Raw genomic sequence first — 15998 nt, 5'->3', positions numbered from 1 at the left:
TTGGTTCTTTCTATGTGTGAGCTAGAGAATACAGAAATCACATTTTACTGCTAGGTACTTTAAAAAAGCCATGCTTTGGGTTGGGGTATCCCTTAGCCTATTACAAGAGCAACCAGTCATATACAGCTGCAAAACACACATGGAGATTTAATCAAATTTTTTATTCACTCGGCCTGTACAGCACAAACTCCCACAAACCTTCCACAGGCAACGCTTTATTTCCACTGTTACCTGGCACTAAGCTTGCACAGGGTATCTGATGGAGGAAAACATCTCATTCTTGCTTAAATTAACATCAGCTCATTGAGAATTTAACTAAGGCAAATAAATCAGAACAAGACCATATGGCAAAAGGATGGAGTAGCTTTCATCCAGTGTTTAGAGGAAAAGGAAAAAGAAAGCTGACTTATATAGTCCTTCCTCACTTTCTAGATCAAGTTAGTGCAGGTATTCTTTTGAAGCAAAGACTTCATTAAATAAAGACAAAGTGTGTTCTAGGACTTTCTGCCTCACTTCCATTCTTTAAGCTTAAAAAAAAAACCCTAAAAGGAGAAACAGTTGAAACGTCTTAGCAATAATATAGTGGCTAATGAGAAAAAAAAAACAAACCCAAATCACCACCTTGAGAAGACAAAATGATCTGATTAGGTTTTGTTGCCAAGCAGTCACATTACATTTCATTGGCACACAATACATTAGGAAAACATTCTTAATAACTGGTACTAAATGGTGTCACCACTTACCTGTTACCTGGGGCACGTATGGAACTGACAATCTTTCCACGTTGTATCCACTGCCTCCTAATGATTCTGCAATCTTGTTTGTCAGGAAATATAAATCTTTTTCATCCTTCTCTAAGGATTTTGGAAGACTGTCAAAACATGTATTTGAAGTTATTGTCTACCAATAGATACTTGTTGGTTAAGTAAAATATTTTTCTAATGTCCGAGCAACCAAGAAGGGTCAATGCTAATGATTTGATGGAAATAAAGCTTGGTCAGATTTTTAGGAATGAATACACACCTAAAATTAATCCACTGAAAACCTCTGCAGTATTTTAAATTACTTTAACACTTCTTGTTTATCTGAAAAATGTTCTTCACCTACTCTGCTACATCTTGAGAGAATATAATCGCCTTTAAATAAAAAAAAAAAGACAAACCTACACAGCAATAATAATACTAATAGTAATTAATTAATTGTAATATTTGTCATTTGCCAGAAGTGTGCCCTTGTTACAAAAACCACTGAGGGTATCCTGGGCTGCATCAGGAGGAGCACATCAGGAGGTTGAGGGAGGAGATCCTTTTTTCAGCTCTGGTAAGGCCACAGCTGGAGTGCTGAGTCAGGAGCTGGGGTAGCCATGGAGGGAGCCCACCACAGGGTCACTAAGGTGGATTGCTGGGCTGAGCATCTCTCCAATGGAGACTGAGAGAGCTGGGCCAGTTCAGCATGGAGAAAAGGTGGATCTCATCAGTGTGTACAGCTCCCTTAAGGGAGGGGGGGTGGAAAGGCCTCAGGCAACTCTGAGTGCTGCTCTGTGACAGAACCAAAGGCAGTGAGCACAAACTGACACAAAGAGTTCAGTTTGAACATCAGAAAACACTTTTGTGCAAATGTGACCAAGCCTTGGCACAAGTTACCCAGAGAGGTTGTGAAGTCTCCATCCTTGGAGCATTCCAAAGCATCTGGATGTGGTCCTGCACAGTCTGCTCCAGGTGACCCTACTTAAGCAGAGGACTTGGACCAGATGACCTTGAGATCCCTCCAGCCTCACCCATTCTGTGTTTATTTTGCTGTGTTAGCACACTGAGCATTCTATTGTCCATAAATGTCTCTGACTACAATAAAAAAGCCTGAAACCCACTTTTTTTCCCTATAAGTATACATGCTTTTAATGCTTAAATTTCTTCTGCCTGTCCAGAACACCATAAAACCTCTGTTATTTTTCACATTGGAACATTTTTCAATTATGTATGATTTTTAATAGCAAAATAGGGACTTCACTGTCTACTCATTCCCATTTTTTATCTACTTACTTGCATTTGTCTTTGAAAACTGTTTCTGGCAGAAAATAAGCTGCTTCCACACTTCTGGTTTCAATGACCTGAAAAAAAAGCCCAAGTCAAATAGTACACATGGAGTAGTTCCACAGTTGTTTTCTTCAATACCTAACCATCACTAACATCCACCTCAACACAAATTAGACATTTGGGATTTCTTTTAACCAGGGAAAGAGACTGTGGCTCTCATCCTTCAGACTAAAAATCTGGTTCTCATGGTCTTGTGCATGTCAATACAGTTTTACCAAAGGCAGTGGGGTTGTAAAGTCTTATACCAGATGGAGATTTGGCCGTTTATATGTGGTACCATAAGCAAAATAAAATGCTATACCTTGAGAGAAGCTTATTTTGTTTATAATTTTAAGAGTCAGCAAGTAATGCCATGAGAGACTGAAGATCACAACAATGTTAGTGGACACAAATATGAGAGACCAACACCACAAACAAGAACCTGACACAAGTTATTTACTGATTTTACAGTAGACTGTGTATTGTTCTAAAGTGACCTGAGTTATTTAACCATGTGTTACCTTGCTGACATGCTGACAAAAGGCAGGAACTGCAATCATCTGACTCAGGAAGTTTAGATATGCTGCAACCAGTGCCATGACACCACAACGATTAAACATTGGCAGATTATCCTCATTGATGATGGCAATGTCCTGAAATACAAGAGGTAGCATTATGTTTTCCAAAGTTAACAGACTGTCCTGAATATATGGAAGTCAAAATTATCAGTGGTAACACTACCTGACATATGTTTATCTGATGTTACTTAACATTTGGTATCTCTCATATTAAAATTCTAGTCTTTTAGCTCCCTCCTGAAGTAGGAATATATTGATCTGAAATTAGAGAGCTTAAAAGATTCAACCATTATGGGGAGAAATAAAGTTACTCAACTCAAAATTCTGTTTCTCAGACAGGAAGTACAGGCTAATGACTGGTAGTCTTTTATCCTGACCACCTCTTGATCATAACATTTTCTCAGGAAAATTAGAAAGAGCAGTTTGATAATAAAGATCACCAGTGTGAACCACAGATACAGCACAATAGAGGGAATTATTTAATGCATATTAGCACCTCTGTGTTTATTCAGATTGCATTATTTTTGCTCTAGTAAAACTCCTAATGTCATTTCAATAAAATAAGGATTTGGTTTAATGACATATTTTAAAATTAAGGATGCACACTGCATTTCAGATGTTTTATAACACAGCTGCACATTTGGGAGTAAGGTTAATGACAGACTGAACTGGGAATACAGGCCCTGATTTCATCAAATTTCCAGGGCACATGTTAGCACTACTTTATTATTGATTTCAACTCAGATAAACTTAGTAAGTCATCCAGTTTCCCTGAGGACTGTAGGCAAGTATGAGTTAATATTTGAACCTATTAAGGAAGTGTTAAGGAATAAAGCCTAAGACACTGACAGAATTTTACTCTAAGGTAAGTTTAAATAGCCTGCTTTAGTAACTATTCCCAACCAATGAATTATACAGAAGTTTTCACCCTGCGTGCAGACAGTCCATAGATTTTATACAGAACACAAGATCATAGTTTGAGAGAACACCTTGTCAATCTGCTAATGAGTATCAGTGATTCTAAGAAATGTTTCAACAAATCTCCACATCTGCTGTTTTTCCTGAACAGCACATACTGTGGAAATTTGTTACAAAACTGATTAGATGAAATTCCCCCATTATTAAGTGGTGCTTACAAAGTGCACTTCCTTAGTGATCAATCAAGTTCAGACTGAATGATGAGATTTCCAACTTGAAGATCAATATACAAAATTTCTTCAAGTTCTTTGTATCTCCAATTAAATGATAATAAATTATCAGTCAATGAACCCAACACAGACTCATACCTGCAAGGCAATAGCTAATCGAATGAGGTCAATAACCACTTCTTCATTGGCCAGTTCAATTGTGGTAAGAGCTAGAGATGTAAACAGGAGTTCAAAGTTTTTTTGGACATTGTCTTCCTCTTTGCAGCCTAAGTAGATGTGTCTGTACAACTGCTGACCGTGCTATGAAAGACATAAAGGGGAAAGTGGGTATTAAATAATAGAATAATTTACGTTAGAAAGGATATTTGAAGGTCTTCTAGTCCAACTCTCTACTCCAAACAGGGCCACCTTTGATGTTAGATTAATTAAGATAATTAAAAAAATAAAAAAGGATAAAATAAATCTGTACATGTACATACACAAACAAGTACATGATTAATCATGTAGACTTCAAGTTTCTAACAAAAGCTTCTTTATAAACATTGTACTGTTCTATTTTATGCACAAATGTACAGATAGGGAAGATGATACAGAGAATTGCATGATTACTGCACAGTATCAGATGTTGGAACTAATTTCCTGTTGAAATATTAGAAAAAATATTTGCCCATTTATGAAAAGGATAAAACCAAAAAGTAATCTTGAAATATTCTCAAGAACATTTGAGTAACTGATGAGCTCCAAGTGTTATCCTTGTGAAGACATCAAATTTGTTCATTAAGCAACTCCCCTCAAACAACAAACCAAGAAAAAATTCTGCTAGAAGATGTTTCAGAAGGTGAGCAGGGCTCATTTACCAATGTGTGCAGGGAGGCTGCAGCTCTAGTGAAGAACACAGGTCATTTAATGAAAGACTCCACTTCAAAAGTGACTTTCTTCTTCTCATAACATTGTGCCTAACCAAATCTCTGTAAAGAAACTATTACCTCAACTCCAAAGAAAAATGCAAACACAAGAAACACAGGATAAGCAGCAGGTGGTGTATGGAATGCAGAGCTCAGTACCACCCCAGCATTCTTAATCTGTGGGGGGGTACAAGTCGGTATCAGCTGACACAATTAATTTTCAAGATGTATTATACCTCTAGATGTATTAATTCAGCTCTAAAAGGAGGAAGAAAAGTGATATTCAACCTCTCTTTTCCAAACAGAACATATTTACTTAAGAAAAAATGATGACATTGTTTGTCCTTTCATTACTTCCAAAATCAAAGAGTTGTTCAAATACACATTGTATTTAGAAGAGAGGGAAACAGAACTATTAACAAAGCATAGAAGCTACTACAAAATAAAGGTTAGCTGTTTAAAGACCCACATTATTCAGAAAATAATGAAAGGTTTTATCCCAGCGATAAAGAATTGCTCTCAAATAGGAAAATAAATGATTATGTGGATTTTCTCAGTATGTACCTTTCTAGAACACTGGAAAATGCAAGAAGTTAAATGCTTCCCTTCAAATAGAGGATAGTTATAAACTGAGCAGTGGTCTGAGATAAGGGGTTTTGTGCCTATGTTTGGCTCCATTCCAATATGATGATATGATGGTATGATAAACAATTGCCTCAGGATCCCCATGTAACATCAAACAAGCCTAAATGGTTGTCCAGGTATTAATGAACTTCTGGAGATGCCTCCTCCCTCTCCTTGGATTATGCAGAGCATCTGGGAAGAGCAGGCTGCTGACATGCACACCTACACCAGGTGAGGAACATTACACTTAAGATATGCACCTGAAACAGTATCACACACATAATCATTGGCTGACTTCATTTCCCAGGGTTAATATATTTTTTAGAAGCATGTATGATCTTTTCTTGACCTGTGAAGAATCTCTCCACCTTCTGCCCTTTTTTTCAAGTCATTATTAACAATTCAAATTTTGTTTGACAGCTACAGCTTTCATTTAGAAAAATACATCTTACACAAATTGCTTTAAATCTTAGATATTAAATTAATAAATTAAATTTTAATTCACTTTTTAGAAGACATATTACTAATAATTGGCAATGTTAGACTGTTTTTGATATTTGGATTATTCCAGTTGTACATGTACTAACTTAGCAAGAATATTTATCTTGCAATGTTACATGAATGCTGTACAACTCTAGTTTGCATATTATTACATACGCAGTATTTTGGCCTACTTCAGTATTTTCTGGTTTTTGCTTACATACCTACACAGATAAACCAGTCAGGAATGACAGAACACAGTAACAGCTTTATGCATTTTTCCCCCATAAAACCCAAGGCGTCTACTGTAAGCAATTCACTCCATGTAAGTAATCATCTAAAAAAACTGGTTTATTTTTTTAGAACCAAATATACTGAGAAGTCATCTGGTACAAAGTCCCATGAAAACAATCTTTTAAGAAGATAGATGTCTTTTTGCACAAAGTTAACTTTCTTTGACATCTTTACCTAAAACAAGACGTTAGTCCCTATACCACAGCTATAAAAACATTTCTAAATACAGAATTATCTAAAAAAACAGCAAAATAAAAGCCAGAAAAGTGAAAAACTACTACTCAACAAAAATTAAATACTGCACAGGGATCTAACAACAGAGAGATCTTTTTGGAATCATGGTTTTGACATATGCTGCTCTAATTTCATGCACATAAAGGTTTTAATTGAAGATATAAAATAAAATTTTTTTGCATGGAATCATCTTTCAAGTACCTAGAACACTTCAACACTGAAATCACTGTAACTTGATTAAGATAATTTGAAACTGAGCTTTGCAAAACTACAGCTGTAGAAGAAAAACAAAACCACTTGTTATTTAAGAGTTACTTATTTCTAAATAGAAAAGTGATGTTTCATTCTGTTACCTTTTTCATGAAGCTCACATCTTGCCTTGAAATCTTCTCTCGTTTTATCTTTAGATCAGAAACATCTGGTATTATTCTACAAATGAAAGAAATGTGTTACTTCAGGAAAAAAAAAAAAAAAAAAAGTTGGAAGAGAATGTGGAATACAGGAACTATTCAAACAGATCTTGACCCAACTCCCATTTAAGTTTTATCTATGCTTAAAAAGGATATTCAAATTTCAGTTGAAGAGAGAGCACCAGAAAGAGAATTGTGACAATCACATAATTTTATCTCCATAAAATAAAAATAAATTTCTGTCTTCTACACAGCTAAACTGTGATATTTGTAGTGGTTAGTTATGGTACTGTGCTCTGAGGCTTACCTATAAAACCCTTTCCATAAATAAATGACACTGAGCACTGTGCATTTACCAAAACAGTACATTAATAATTGATATTAGCAAAAACATTTAAAAATCAACAGTACCTGCCTGTCATTCAGGTAATGAACTGGAATTCCAAGTAGGTAATAAATAAAAAGCACTACCTTATCCCCCTGAGCTTGGCTCTGTTGTCGTGCCTGTCAATGAGGTTGTGCAGGACTTCCAGGACCAGCTGCCTCAGCTCAGAGTCTTCCATGAGTGAAGGAGACAGCAGTGGGTCCAGAAAGGGGGGAGGAAGTGCATTACTTATTGTTGTGGCTTTGTATCCTGAAGTCACCTGTTCATTGTTGGAAAGAAAATTAATGTGTCATTACTGCATTACAGGAATTAACTGCAGCTGTCACTCTTTTTTTAGTGGGTTTGCTTTGGCGTCCACAAGGTAGATTCAAATTGAAGTGTTATATTAATTTTGAAAATTCCTGACCTCAGTATGAATTTGGAAGGACTTTAGCACACATTTTTCAAATTAAGTCCCTCATGTTAATAGGCTTTTTCGGGATCCTCTCTTTACACACACACCCCAAATCAAAAAATAAAGGTATGATTTACTATTTCTTTTTTTTTTCACTATGCCTATGAAAAGTTTCAGGGCATAAAATGAGGATGATAGTAATTCCAGTCAATAATTACAACAGAGATTTTTCCATTTCAGGTTATGAGCTGGTCACATACAGAAGAGTAAGCTCACATGAAATAAAAAAATGAGAAATTAGGGCCTACATGTACACCTTAGTGATTTATGGATACTTCTTTATTGCAAAACATGAAGTAAGCAAATATTACTTTCTTAGAAATCTGGTACCATAGTGTTATTTTAAAAATTAATACTACCTCTGACTTGTCTCATTCAATTACCTTTAATTAAAGGAAACACTGCAGGTACACAAAGAAAAGTAAACTTCTTCCTAACTACTAAGTCAAATTTTAATTAGCTGAACATTTATAGTAGTCAGAAATATTTAAAATTTACCACCCCTTAAAATGGAGGTAACTAGAATATTAAAATCTCAAAATATATTACTAGCTACATATAAACAGCTGAGGATGAGGGGAGCAAAATAATTCCAAATTTAATTATAATAAATGCAATAATATTTCCATCTAAGACCTACATCTTCTTTATATATATTCCATACCCTTGCAGCTTTTACATGTGAACTGTGTTGTACTGGTTTTGGCTGGCAGAGATCATTTCCTTGATAGTGCTGCTGTGCTCTGGATTTGTGACCAAACCAGTGCTGGTAACACAGAGATGATCTGGCTACTGCTGAGCAGGGCTTACACAGCTCCAGAGGGATATTCCATATTAAAATGTGTCATGTTCAGCAGCAGAACAGGAGGCAGTTTGTGAGGGCTGCCACTGCTCAGAGCCTGGCTGGCCATCAGTTGGCTTGTGGTGAGTAATTAGGATTGTTTTAGGTGTGGGTTTTGTTTCATGTTATTATTAATTCTTTTTCTTGTTTTTTGGTTTTGTTTTTCTTGGTTTCTTTTTTTTACTTACTGAACTGTCTTCATCTCAACCCACTTTTCTCACTGTTACTGTTCTGGTTCTCTCCCCATCCCCCTGGGGCAGAATGAGTGAGTGACTGGGTGGTCCCTGGTGCCTCTGGGTTAAACCATGACACTGAGTGAGCACAGTGCCTACAGCTTAACTGAGGGGTTCACAGGGACGTGGCTGACAGGAGCACCAGGGGACAGGAAGTATCTGATCAATCACTCTGAAAATGGAAAATGACTGATATTACAAAAGCAACAAAGGCTGCAAATCTAAGTGCAAAATTTTGAAGTGCCAGATTTCAACTGCCTATACAACATTAAATTGTCTGCCTGTGCAGATATGTATGCATGACAACAGACTAATTATGTTATGAAATATTATTCCTTTGTAAAGAATGTGAATGACACACAATGCTGTATTTTTTCCACAATATTTATCAATGACTAATTTATTAAGCATCAGAACAATGATTTTCACATTTTTGTGCCATGATGGGAGTTTTCTTCCTTATTTTAAAAGAGATGCAAGCCAAAATTCAGTGTCCAAAATGTTAAATCCCTTTCACATGTACACTCTGACTCCCTTAAAGCATACTTACAGGCTATGTAGCACCCAAAATCATTAGAAAAATTCTTACCTGCTTTAATGGAATTTTAATATTGGTGAGATGAATATTGTCAGAACAGTTCAGACATACCTGAGTCTACGTTCAATGAAGACAATGTGTAAAATGACTACCTCAGGTCATTCCTAACAAGTTTTCTATCCTTAAATTGCAACTCTGAATTCCCAGATCTTTTGCACATTAGAGTCTAACATTTCAGATTTGGACAAGCCAAGAATGGTTTAACCTGTTTGCCTAACACACAAGTTTCACGTCAAAGCAGGGACAGAAACTCATTTTCCAGGAGGATATTCTTCTGCTTTAGTTTGCAAAATCATTCCCCTATTTGAGTCACTAAAGTTTTTCAGCTTCTGCAACAAAACAAGCCAGGATTCTGCTGGCAGGAGCCTCATTTACTACCCACTTTCTGATTTTTACCATCTGGGTCTATTTCCAGAAATACCTTTTGAAGATTTACAGTTGAAAAATGTATTTGTGATAAAAAGTTCAATTATACCTTACAAGAAACTTAGGAAACATTAGGAAGGAACAACAGTGTCTGAGGTATCCGTTTCTATGATTTTAAAAATATTGGCCATTCTATTAATTACCACTTTTCCATGCTCAGAGATGAAAGTGATTTCACTGTGATGTTGCCAGCATTGCTGGCAGAACTCAGCCTATTCTAGGATGTTCTTTTGGATCTGCAGATCCAATTTTAACTGACATTCACTCAAGTGCTCTTAAGAGGTGGAGGCGTATTTCTTGTGCTGCTTGTAATGTAAGTTGGAAAAATGCTTTCACAATATTACACAATAGAATTACAGGTCTATGCAGTAAGAATATATGTTTTCATAATCCAATGCTGTTATACTGTACTTTTATATGTAAATAGATGCATAAAGTGAAACATTGTGTGTTTATAACATAGTATACTGATCACAGAAGGCTTACCATAAGTAAAGATCTCAATAACATGATTTGAATCCTCCTGGTTCCCAAATCTCTACAATTGGGAAAAAAAATAAATCACAAATTAGGTTTTCTTGCATGTCTTTAAAATACTATTCTACTCTAGACATTATTCTCATTTTTGACAAGTGAACCTTGAAAGGGATGCTGGATCATATATAATGGAAAATATCTCCAACTGAGCTGCAATAACTAAATGTTTTCGAAAAACACATTTACAGGAAGGTTTAAAAACTGGAGCACATGCAGTTGAAGAAAAAATTAAATTGCATATGTGAAGCAGATATAAATCTTTATGTTTTACTCAGAAATCTCTACGAGTTTGATGTTATTTTCACTGCATCAGCACTGAAAATTTCTTCCAGATTAAAATGCAATTGAGTCTTTTAAGAAACACAGACACTTCTTTAAGTCAGACCCCAAAACTCTGAGACTGGAAAAAACTTATTGGCAAAATCAGTAAGAAAAACTAAGAGACTCCTCAGCTTTCATATCACAGGTAGGTACATGAAACACTACTTAACCTGTTCATCTGTTCTCATTTCCCTCCTGCAGGTACTAAAAGCAGTCAAACAGCTAGTGGTATACAGACCCTATTCTTGCAAGATCTTAGGAGATAAAAGTGCACTTGGAATAAATTGCTCCATTCAAAGAGATGCTTTCAGGAAAGTTAAAAAGGGTACAAGTCATTCTGGCCATTAGTGTAAAGGAAGACAGACCCTCTTCACAGAAGTTGGCTTCTGTGTAACATTGGAAGCTTCTACCTTAATAAACTACAATCCTGGCTGTTTGTATCATTCAAATGTCTTAGGTAGCTGAAACCAAAATTCTAAGTAATGCAAGACTATCAGCAATCAGAAAGCCTTTGCTCAAAGTGACATATGCACTTCATACTAACACACTGCTCAGGCACATGCTTACATAGAATCTCAAAAAAGGAAAACTAAACTGTTAAAAAACATCAACCACCACCCCCAACTGTTAATCCAAGCAGAGAATTTCATATGGACTCAGTCTTGAAATACCTCCATAGTGAATGACAACTTGCACAGATTTGTATCTTCCATGGAATAGCATCCCATGCTGCAGGGATACTGTAAGAAAAGCTATCAAGAAGCTGTAGAATGACAATGACTTCCTACATAATCTAGTAGGGGATCACTTAATCTAGCAGGGGGATTTTGTGGCGCAAAGTGTCCATGCACATCTGGAAAGAACAGCTTGTGACTTCCCGATACTGAGGAAATGCAGTCTTCTAAACAAAATTATTCCTGTTACAGGGAAATGCATTCAGTGTAGGGAACCTTTTAAATTGTGGGTTTATTAAATCAGCCCACTTATAGCTTTTTTCCTATTTATAAATACATAGGGAAAATCCAAAACCCACTGGCATTTATGCAATTATTTCTTAATCTGAAGTCAACTTGTATAGAATTAAAAAAAAACAAACTTAAAAATAGTTTGTATATTTTGCAGCAATTTGAAAAAAAATGTATTTATAATTGAATTCCTCACATTCTCAAAACTCATATATAAAAAGCTATGAAATTAACCATAAAGTACATAATTTCACAAAAAAATTGTACAGATGCAGAGAGAAAGAGTGTTTTAGTGAAAAATAAACTGCCTTCCAATCAGGTAATTCCTATCAGTAACATGTCTGTAGGGTGATTACATATTGCTGATACTGAGCTTGTCTTGGTTCTGCATAGTATTTAATACAGCCCATAAGGAGAGAGAATTTGCATTTCACTTTTCTTAATGTTTTTCACTTCTTGATTATTAGGATTCTAAAATTTAGATTTTTAATTTGAAATTTTAAAATGTAGGATATACAAACCCAAGGTTACTGGGATCCAGCGATGAAGTTGTCCCCAAAACAGGTACTTTGCTCATAATGAACATCATGATCTCTGATCTCTGATAATCTGGGAGATTGCTTCCAAAAAATCCTAAATAAAACCAAAAGAGAATCACAGAAGAAAAAGAGATACAGGGCAATTCTCTTTATAAGAAAAGCCTTTAAATACAAGGACTATATTAACAGTAGTCAAAACAGATGAAGAATAAACATATGATTTATGTTAGGGCATAATCTCATACTTATTTTTGCTGAATGATTTTATCGAGTCTTTTTCATGATACTTTCATACTAAAGTGACTATTAAACACTCACTTTAATACTCTTGGTTTTGAATACTAAAACCTTCTAATTTTATCCTCCCCTAAATATACAATTTAAGAATTAAATATCTGGAGTCTACTAACTTGTATAGTTATTTCTGTCTGTTAAGTCTCCAATAAATATTACAAGTGAGGGGGCTGAAATCCCAGAGACATACAAGTATTTTATGACTGTTGTTGTTTTTGGGGAGTGATGAGGTGAGCAGCTTCCATGCCAGCACTATGGGAAGAAGAGCACTCCAGCACAGAGTACAGGGAGGGTTCCTGGACCAGGGGAACCTCATGGCAGCAGAAAGAGCCACAATGGCTGAGGGAGCCTGGGCAGGGCAGGAGAAATGTCAGGCACTCACACATCTTCCCTGCCTTAGAAGTATCTCTTAGGGAGTGCTAGCATCAGCTGGCAGGAAGGGCACTGCAGCTCTGCCAGCTCAGCCAGGGAGAAATGGTTTCCACTTGCAGAAGTCCCTGTCCTCTCTCTGTCCTCTCTGTAGCCACCACAAGTGAAGCAGCTGCCCAGACACAGCTCCAATGGGAACAGCTGCCATCCCAGTGCCTGGGCCCTGCTCTTATGGCAGCACAGCCACAGCAGTGGGCACAGCACAGTGCACCCAGGGAACTGAGATAATACTGTCATTCCCAACATTCCCCATGGAAAGAGATCAGGGGGGTTGGGTTAATGGCAAGTCCAGTGTGACTCAAGTGCTTCCTGGCAGCCAAAAGAGCCAACTGTGCCCTGTGGTGTACCAAGCACAGTATCACCAGCTGGCTGAGGACATGACTGTCCCATCTGCACTGCACTGCTGCAGCCCCTCCTCAAGTCCATGCTTTGGGTGCCTCCATCTAACAACATCAACCACCTTCAAGGGGAGCAGTGAAACAGGAGGTGATGATCTCTCTTTGGTGGCCAGGGACAAGACATGAGCAAATGGGATGGAATTACATCAGGGGAAGTTCAGATGGGACATTAGGAAAAGGTTCTTCACTGAAAGGAAGGCTGACCACTAGATCAGGCTCCCCAGGGAAATGGTCACAGCACCAAGCCTGACAGAGCTCAAGCAGTATCTGGACAATGCTCCCAGGCACATGGTTTAGTTGAAGCAGTCCTGGGAGGAGCAGAGAGTTGGACTTAATGATCCTTATGTGTCCCTTCCAACTCCATATATTCTATTTTATTACTGTGCAATAGTGTAACATTAACTTCAGTAGAAAGAAGCTTCACTTTTGAAGGTTGGTTTGTGGGGTTTCTGGGATTTTTTTTTTTTTGGTGGGGGTTTAGCATTTTAACTTGGGAGTTTTACTGAAATGGTGAGAAATACTCTACTATATACTTGTTACTGCTTTAGAAAGCTTCAAAGCAAGTGAAGGTACAGATCAGTGAACAACATTTAAGTTACATCCCCCTTGTTCTTTAAGAAAAGGAATATACATCACAAATGCACTCCAATATACATCATTGCTATCATAAAGGGAAAATCTGAGAGAGGGGAAGAAAATAATTTCCAGTGCTATGCATTCAAGTACTTCAGTTAAGTCAGGGTAGCACAACTGGCCATTAGGTGTCATTGTTGCTACTATGTTTAACATTCATTTCTACCAATTTTAAAGTAGTACCTACTAAAATATGTATTGCTGTATACAACTGTTTGCACTGATTTTCATAAAAGGACTAACAGAAGTTTGGTACTGAAGGTAGAGATTTCTACATTTCAAGGGGCACATAATAATATAACAAATTAATTTTAAGTTCATCTTGCCTATGTGCCAAGATTTCTTGGCTATATGCCAACATTTAAAAGAAAAACTTTTCAGAAATCAAACACATAAAGCAAGCTTTATGAGAATGAGAGACAAACAATCAGAGAAAGCACACCCAGTAATATTCCTTCATTATTTAAGCTGGTCCAATGCTATCTCAATGGGGAAGGGGGAAAAGAGGAGGAATTTTAAGTGAGCCTGTGTCATCTGTATTACTCACCAATTGTTTGAATAATTGCATTCTGGACAATCCTCTCATCACTCTCCTTGGAGCTTGTGCTTAAAGTGACACTTTCTGCTGAACTGCGCCTGTCACCCAGCTCAAAGTCAACGCTGATGCGCAGGTGCTTCAACAAGGTATTGAAAACCTCCAGAACTGTTGGGCCTGGAAACAAGAAGTCACAGTGACTGCACCTGTCAAGGGGGAGATGTCTGAAGAAAATTAAAATTGGGCTTTTCAATCCATTTTTACAAGTAATGAGAGTAGGATGATGAAGAGAACCAAGTGAAATAAAGTGTTTAAGGCATGACGACTAGAGATAAACTTCTGAGGTCTGCCTACACCTTGATATTTTAGAAATTACCCTGGAATCAGGAAATACAATCAGGTATGTATGCATAATCCATTATGAGCCACTACTAGGTCTGGCCAGGATGGAGGTAACCTGATTTTCCTTGTGCATGCAGCTTTTGCTCCACCCATCAAACTGTCTTTATCTTGATTCATAAAACTTCTCACATTCTTTCTACATTGTCCCTGTCCTGTGGGAAAGGCAAGTGCAAATGGGCACCATGCAAGTTTCAGATACAAAATAAGAGTGGTTGCTGAAATTAAGAATCAATAATTGATTAAATTGCAGGTACTTCCCCCTGAACTTCTGTACATTGGATCAAATAATGAGCTCTTTTGATCATATGGTAAAAGATTTCACAAGTTTGTGCATGCAAGCAGGGCTCATATAAAGAAGGACAGGTTCAGGCTCAAGCTAATGCAGCAAAATAATAATATTTCAGCAGGACACCAAAGAACATCAGAAACAGAGCACTAGAGTGTATATCTCCTCATAACTACTCTTATTTCAAGGAACTATCCTAATTTTAAATTATATATTTCACCTAATTTCAGCTGCTTTAGAGTCAATAAGGTAAAATTTCTCAAATATCATTCTACTCCTGCAATACTCAGGTCACAGCTGTATCACAAAGCGACAGTGCTCTTGACATTTTGTGGTGATGCACAGCTCTCTCAGACTTCATGATTTCTTTCCAAACAGAAATACCTGCTTTTCACAATTTTTTCACTCGTTTTTCAATGCAAAGGATTATGTAAGAGTCAAACAACCAAGTACATATGCTTGAAGTAATTGTAAACCAAGTAAGATTTCACACATTTTACTGGCACAAAGGAAAAAAACCAAACAACATAAAACCTTCTCAAAATGTTTCCAATCAATGTGAAACCAAAGTGAAAATGAGCAAATTTATCCTTTGCCCTGATGCTTTTAATTTAATACAACTTACCTATTGATCCTTTAGCTGCTATTGCAACTGCTTCCAGAAGAACCTGAATAATGCCAGCACGAACTCGTGGTGAATCCTTTTTGCGGACATCAAGGTGTCCAAGGATTTCTTGTATTACATGATGGGAATATTGTGCCTATTTAAAAAACAGACATGTTTTTTTGACATCAGACAGAAAATCTTCATCTGTGACTTTAACAAGAATAAGCTCATACACCACTCAGCTATGGTCATGACCATATTCACATTCTGCAACATTTTCATTCAGAAATTTATCAAAATTACAATGAATTCATGACTAAATATGGATTCAAGAAACTGCCATGAGAAATGAAGCTATATGGGTTCATTC

General features: G+C 36.8%; 1 protein-coding gene across 7 annotated transcripts in view; it reads right to left on the bottom strand.

Moving 5' to 3' along the window:
• The window catches only part of EFR3A (EFR3 homolog A), a 76181-nt gene that overhangs the window by 13111 nt on the left and 47072 nt on the right, over window positions 1-15998 (bottom strand). For all 7 annotated transcript variants that reach the window (XM_015618900.3, XM_015618902.3, XM_015618901.3 and 4 more), the window contains 10 exons: window positions 15647-15782; window positions 14346-14510; window positions 12027-12138; window positions 10169-10220; window positions 7217-7389; window positions 6689-6764; window positions 3937-4098; window positions 2594-2725; window positions 2040-2107; window positions 744-871 (listed from right to left, as the gene is read on the bottom strand). In XM_015618900.3, coding sequence (XP_015474386.1) covers window positions 744-871; window positions 2040-2107; window positions 2594-2725; window positions 3937-4098; window positions 6689-6764; window positions 7217-7389; window positions 10169-10220; window positions 12027-12138; window positions 14346-14510; window positions 15647-15782 — 1204 coding nt within the window. The remainder of the gene's footprint in view (window positions 1-743; window positions 872-2039; window positions 2108-2593; window positions 2726-3936; window positions 4099-6688; window positions 6765-7216; window positions 7390-10168; window positions 10221-12026; window positions 12139-14345; window positions 14511-15646; window positions 15783-15998) is intronic.

Source organism: Parus major, chromosome 2 (assembly GCF_001522545.3).
Source record: "Parus major isolate Abel chromosome 2, Parus_major1.1, whole genome shotgun sequence".
In the NCBI taxonomy this organism is placed as follows: domain Eukaryota; kingdom Metazoa; phylum Chordata; class Aves; order Passeriformes; family Paridae; genus Parus; species Parus major.
The sequence above is the reverse complement of the archived record's forward strand: the minus strand, read 5'-3'. Positions and strand labels throughout refer to the sequence as shown.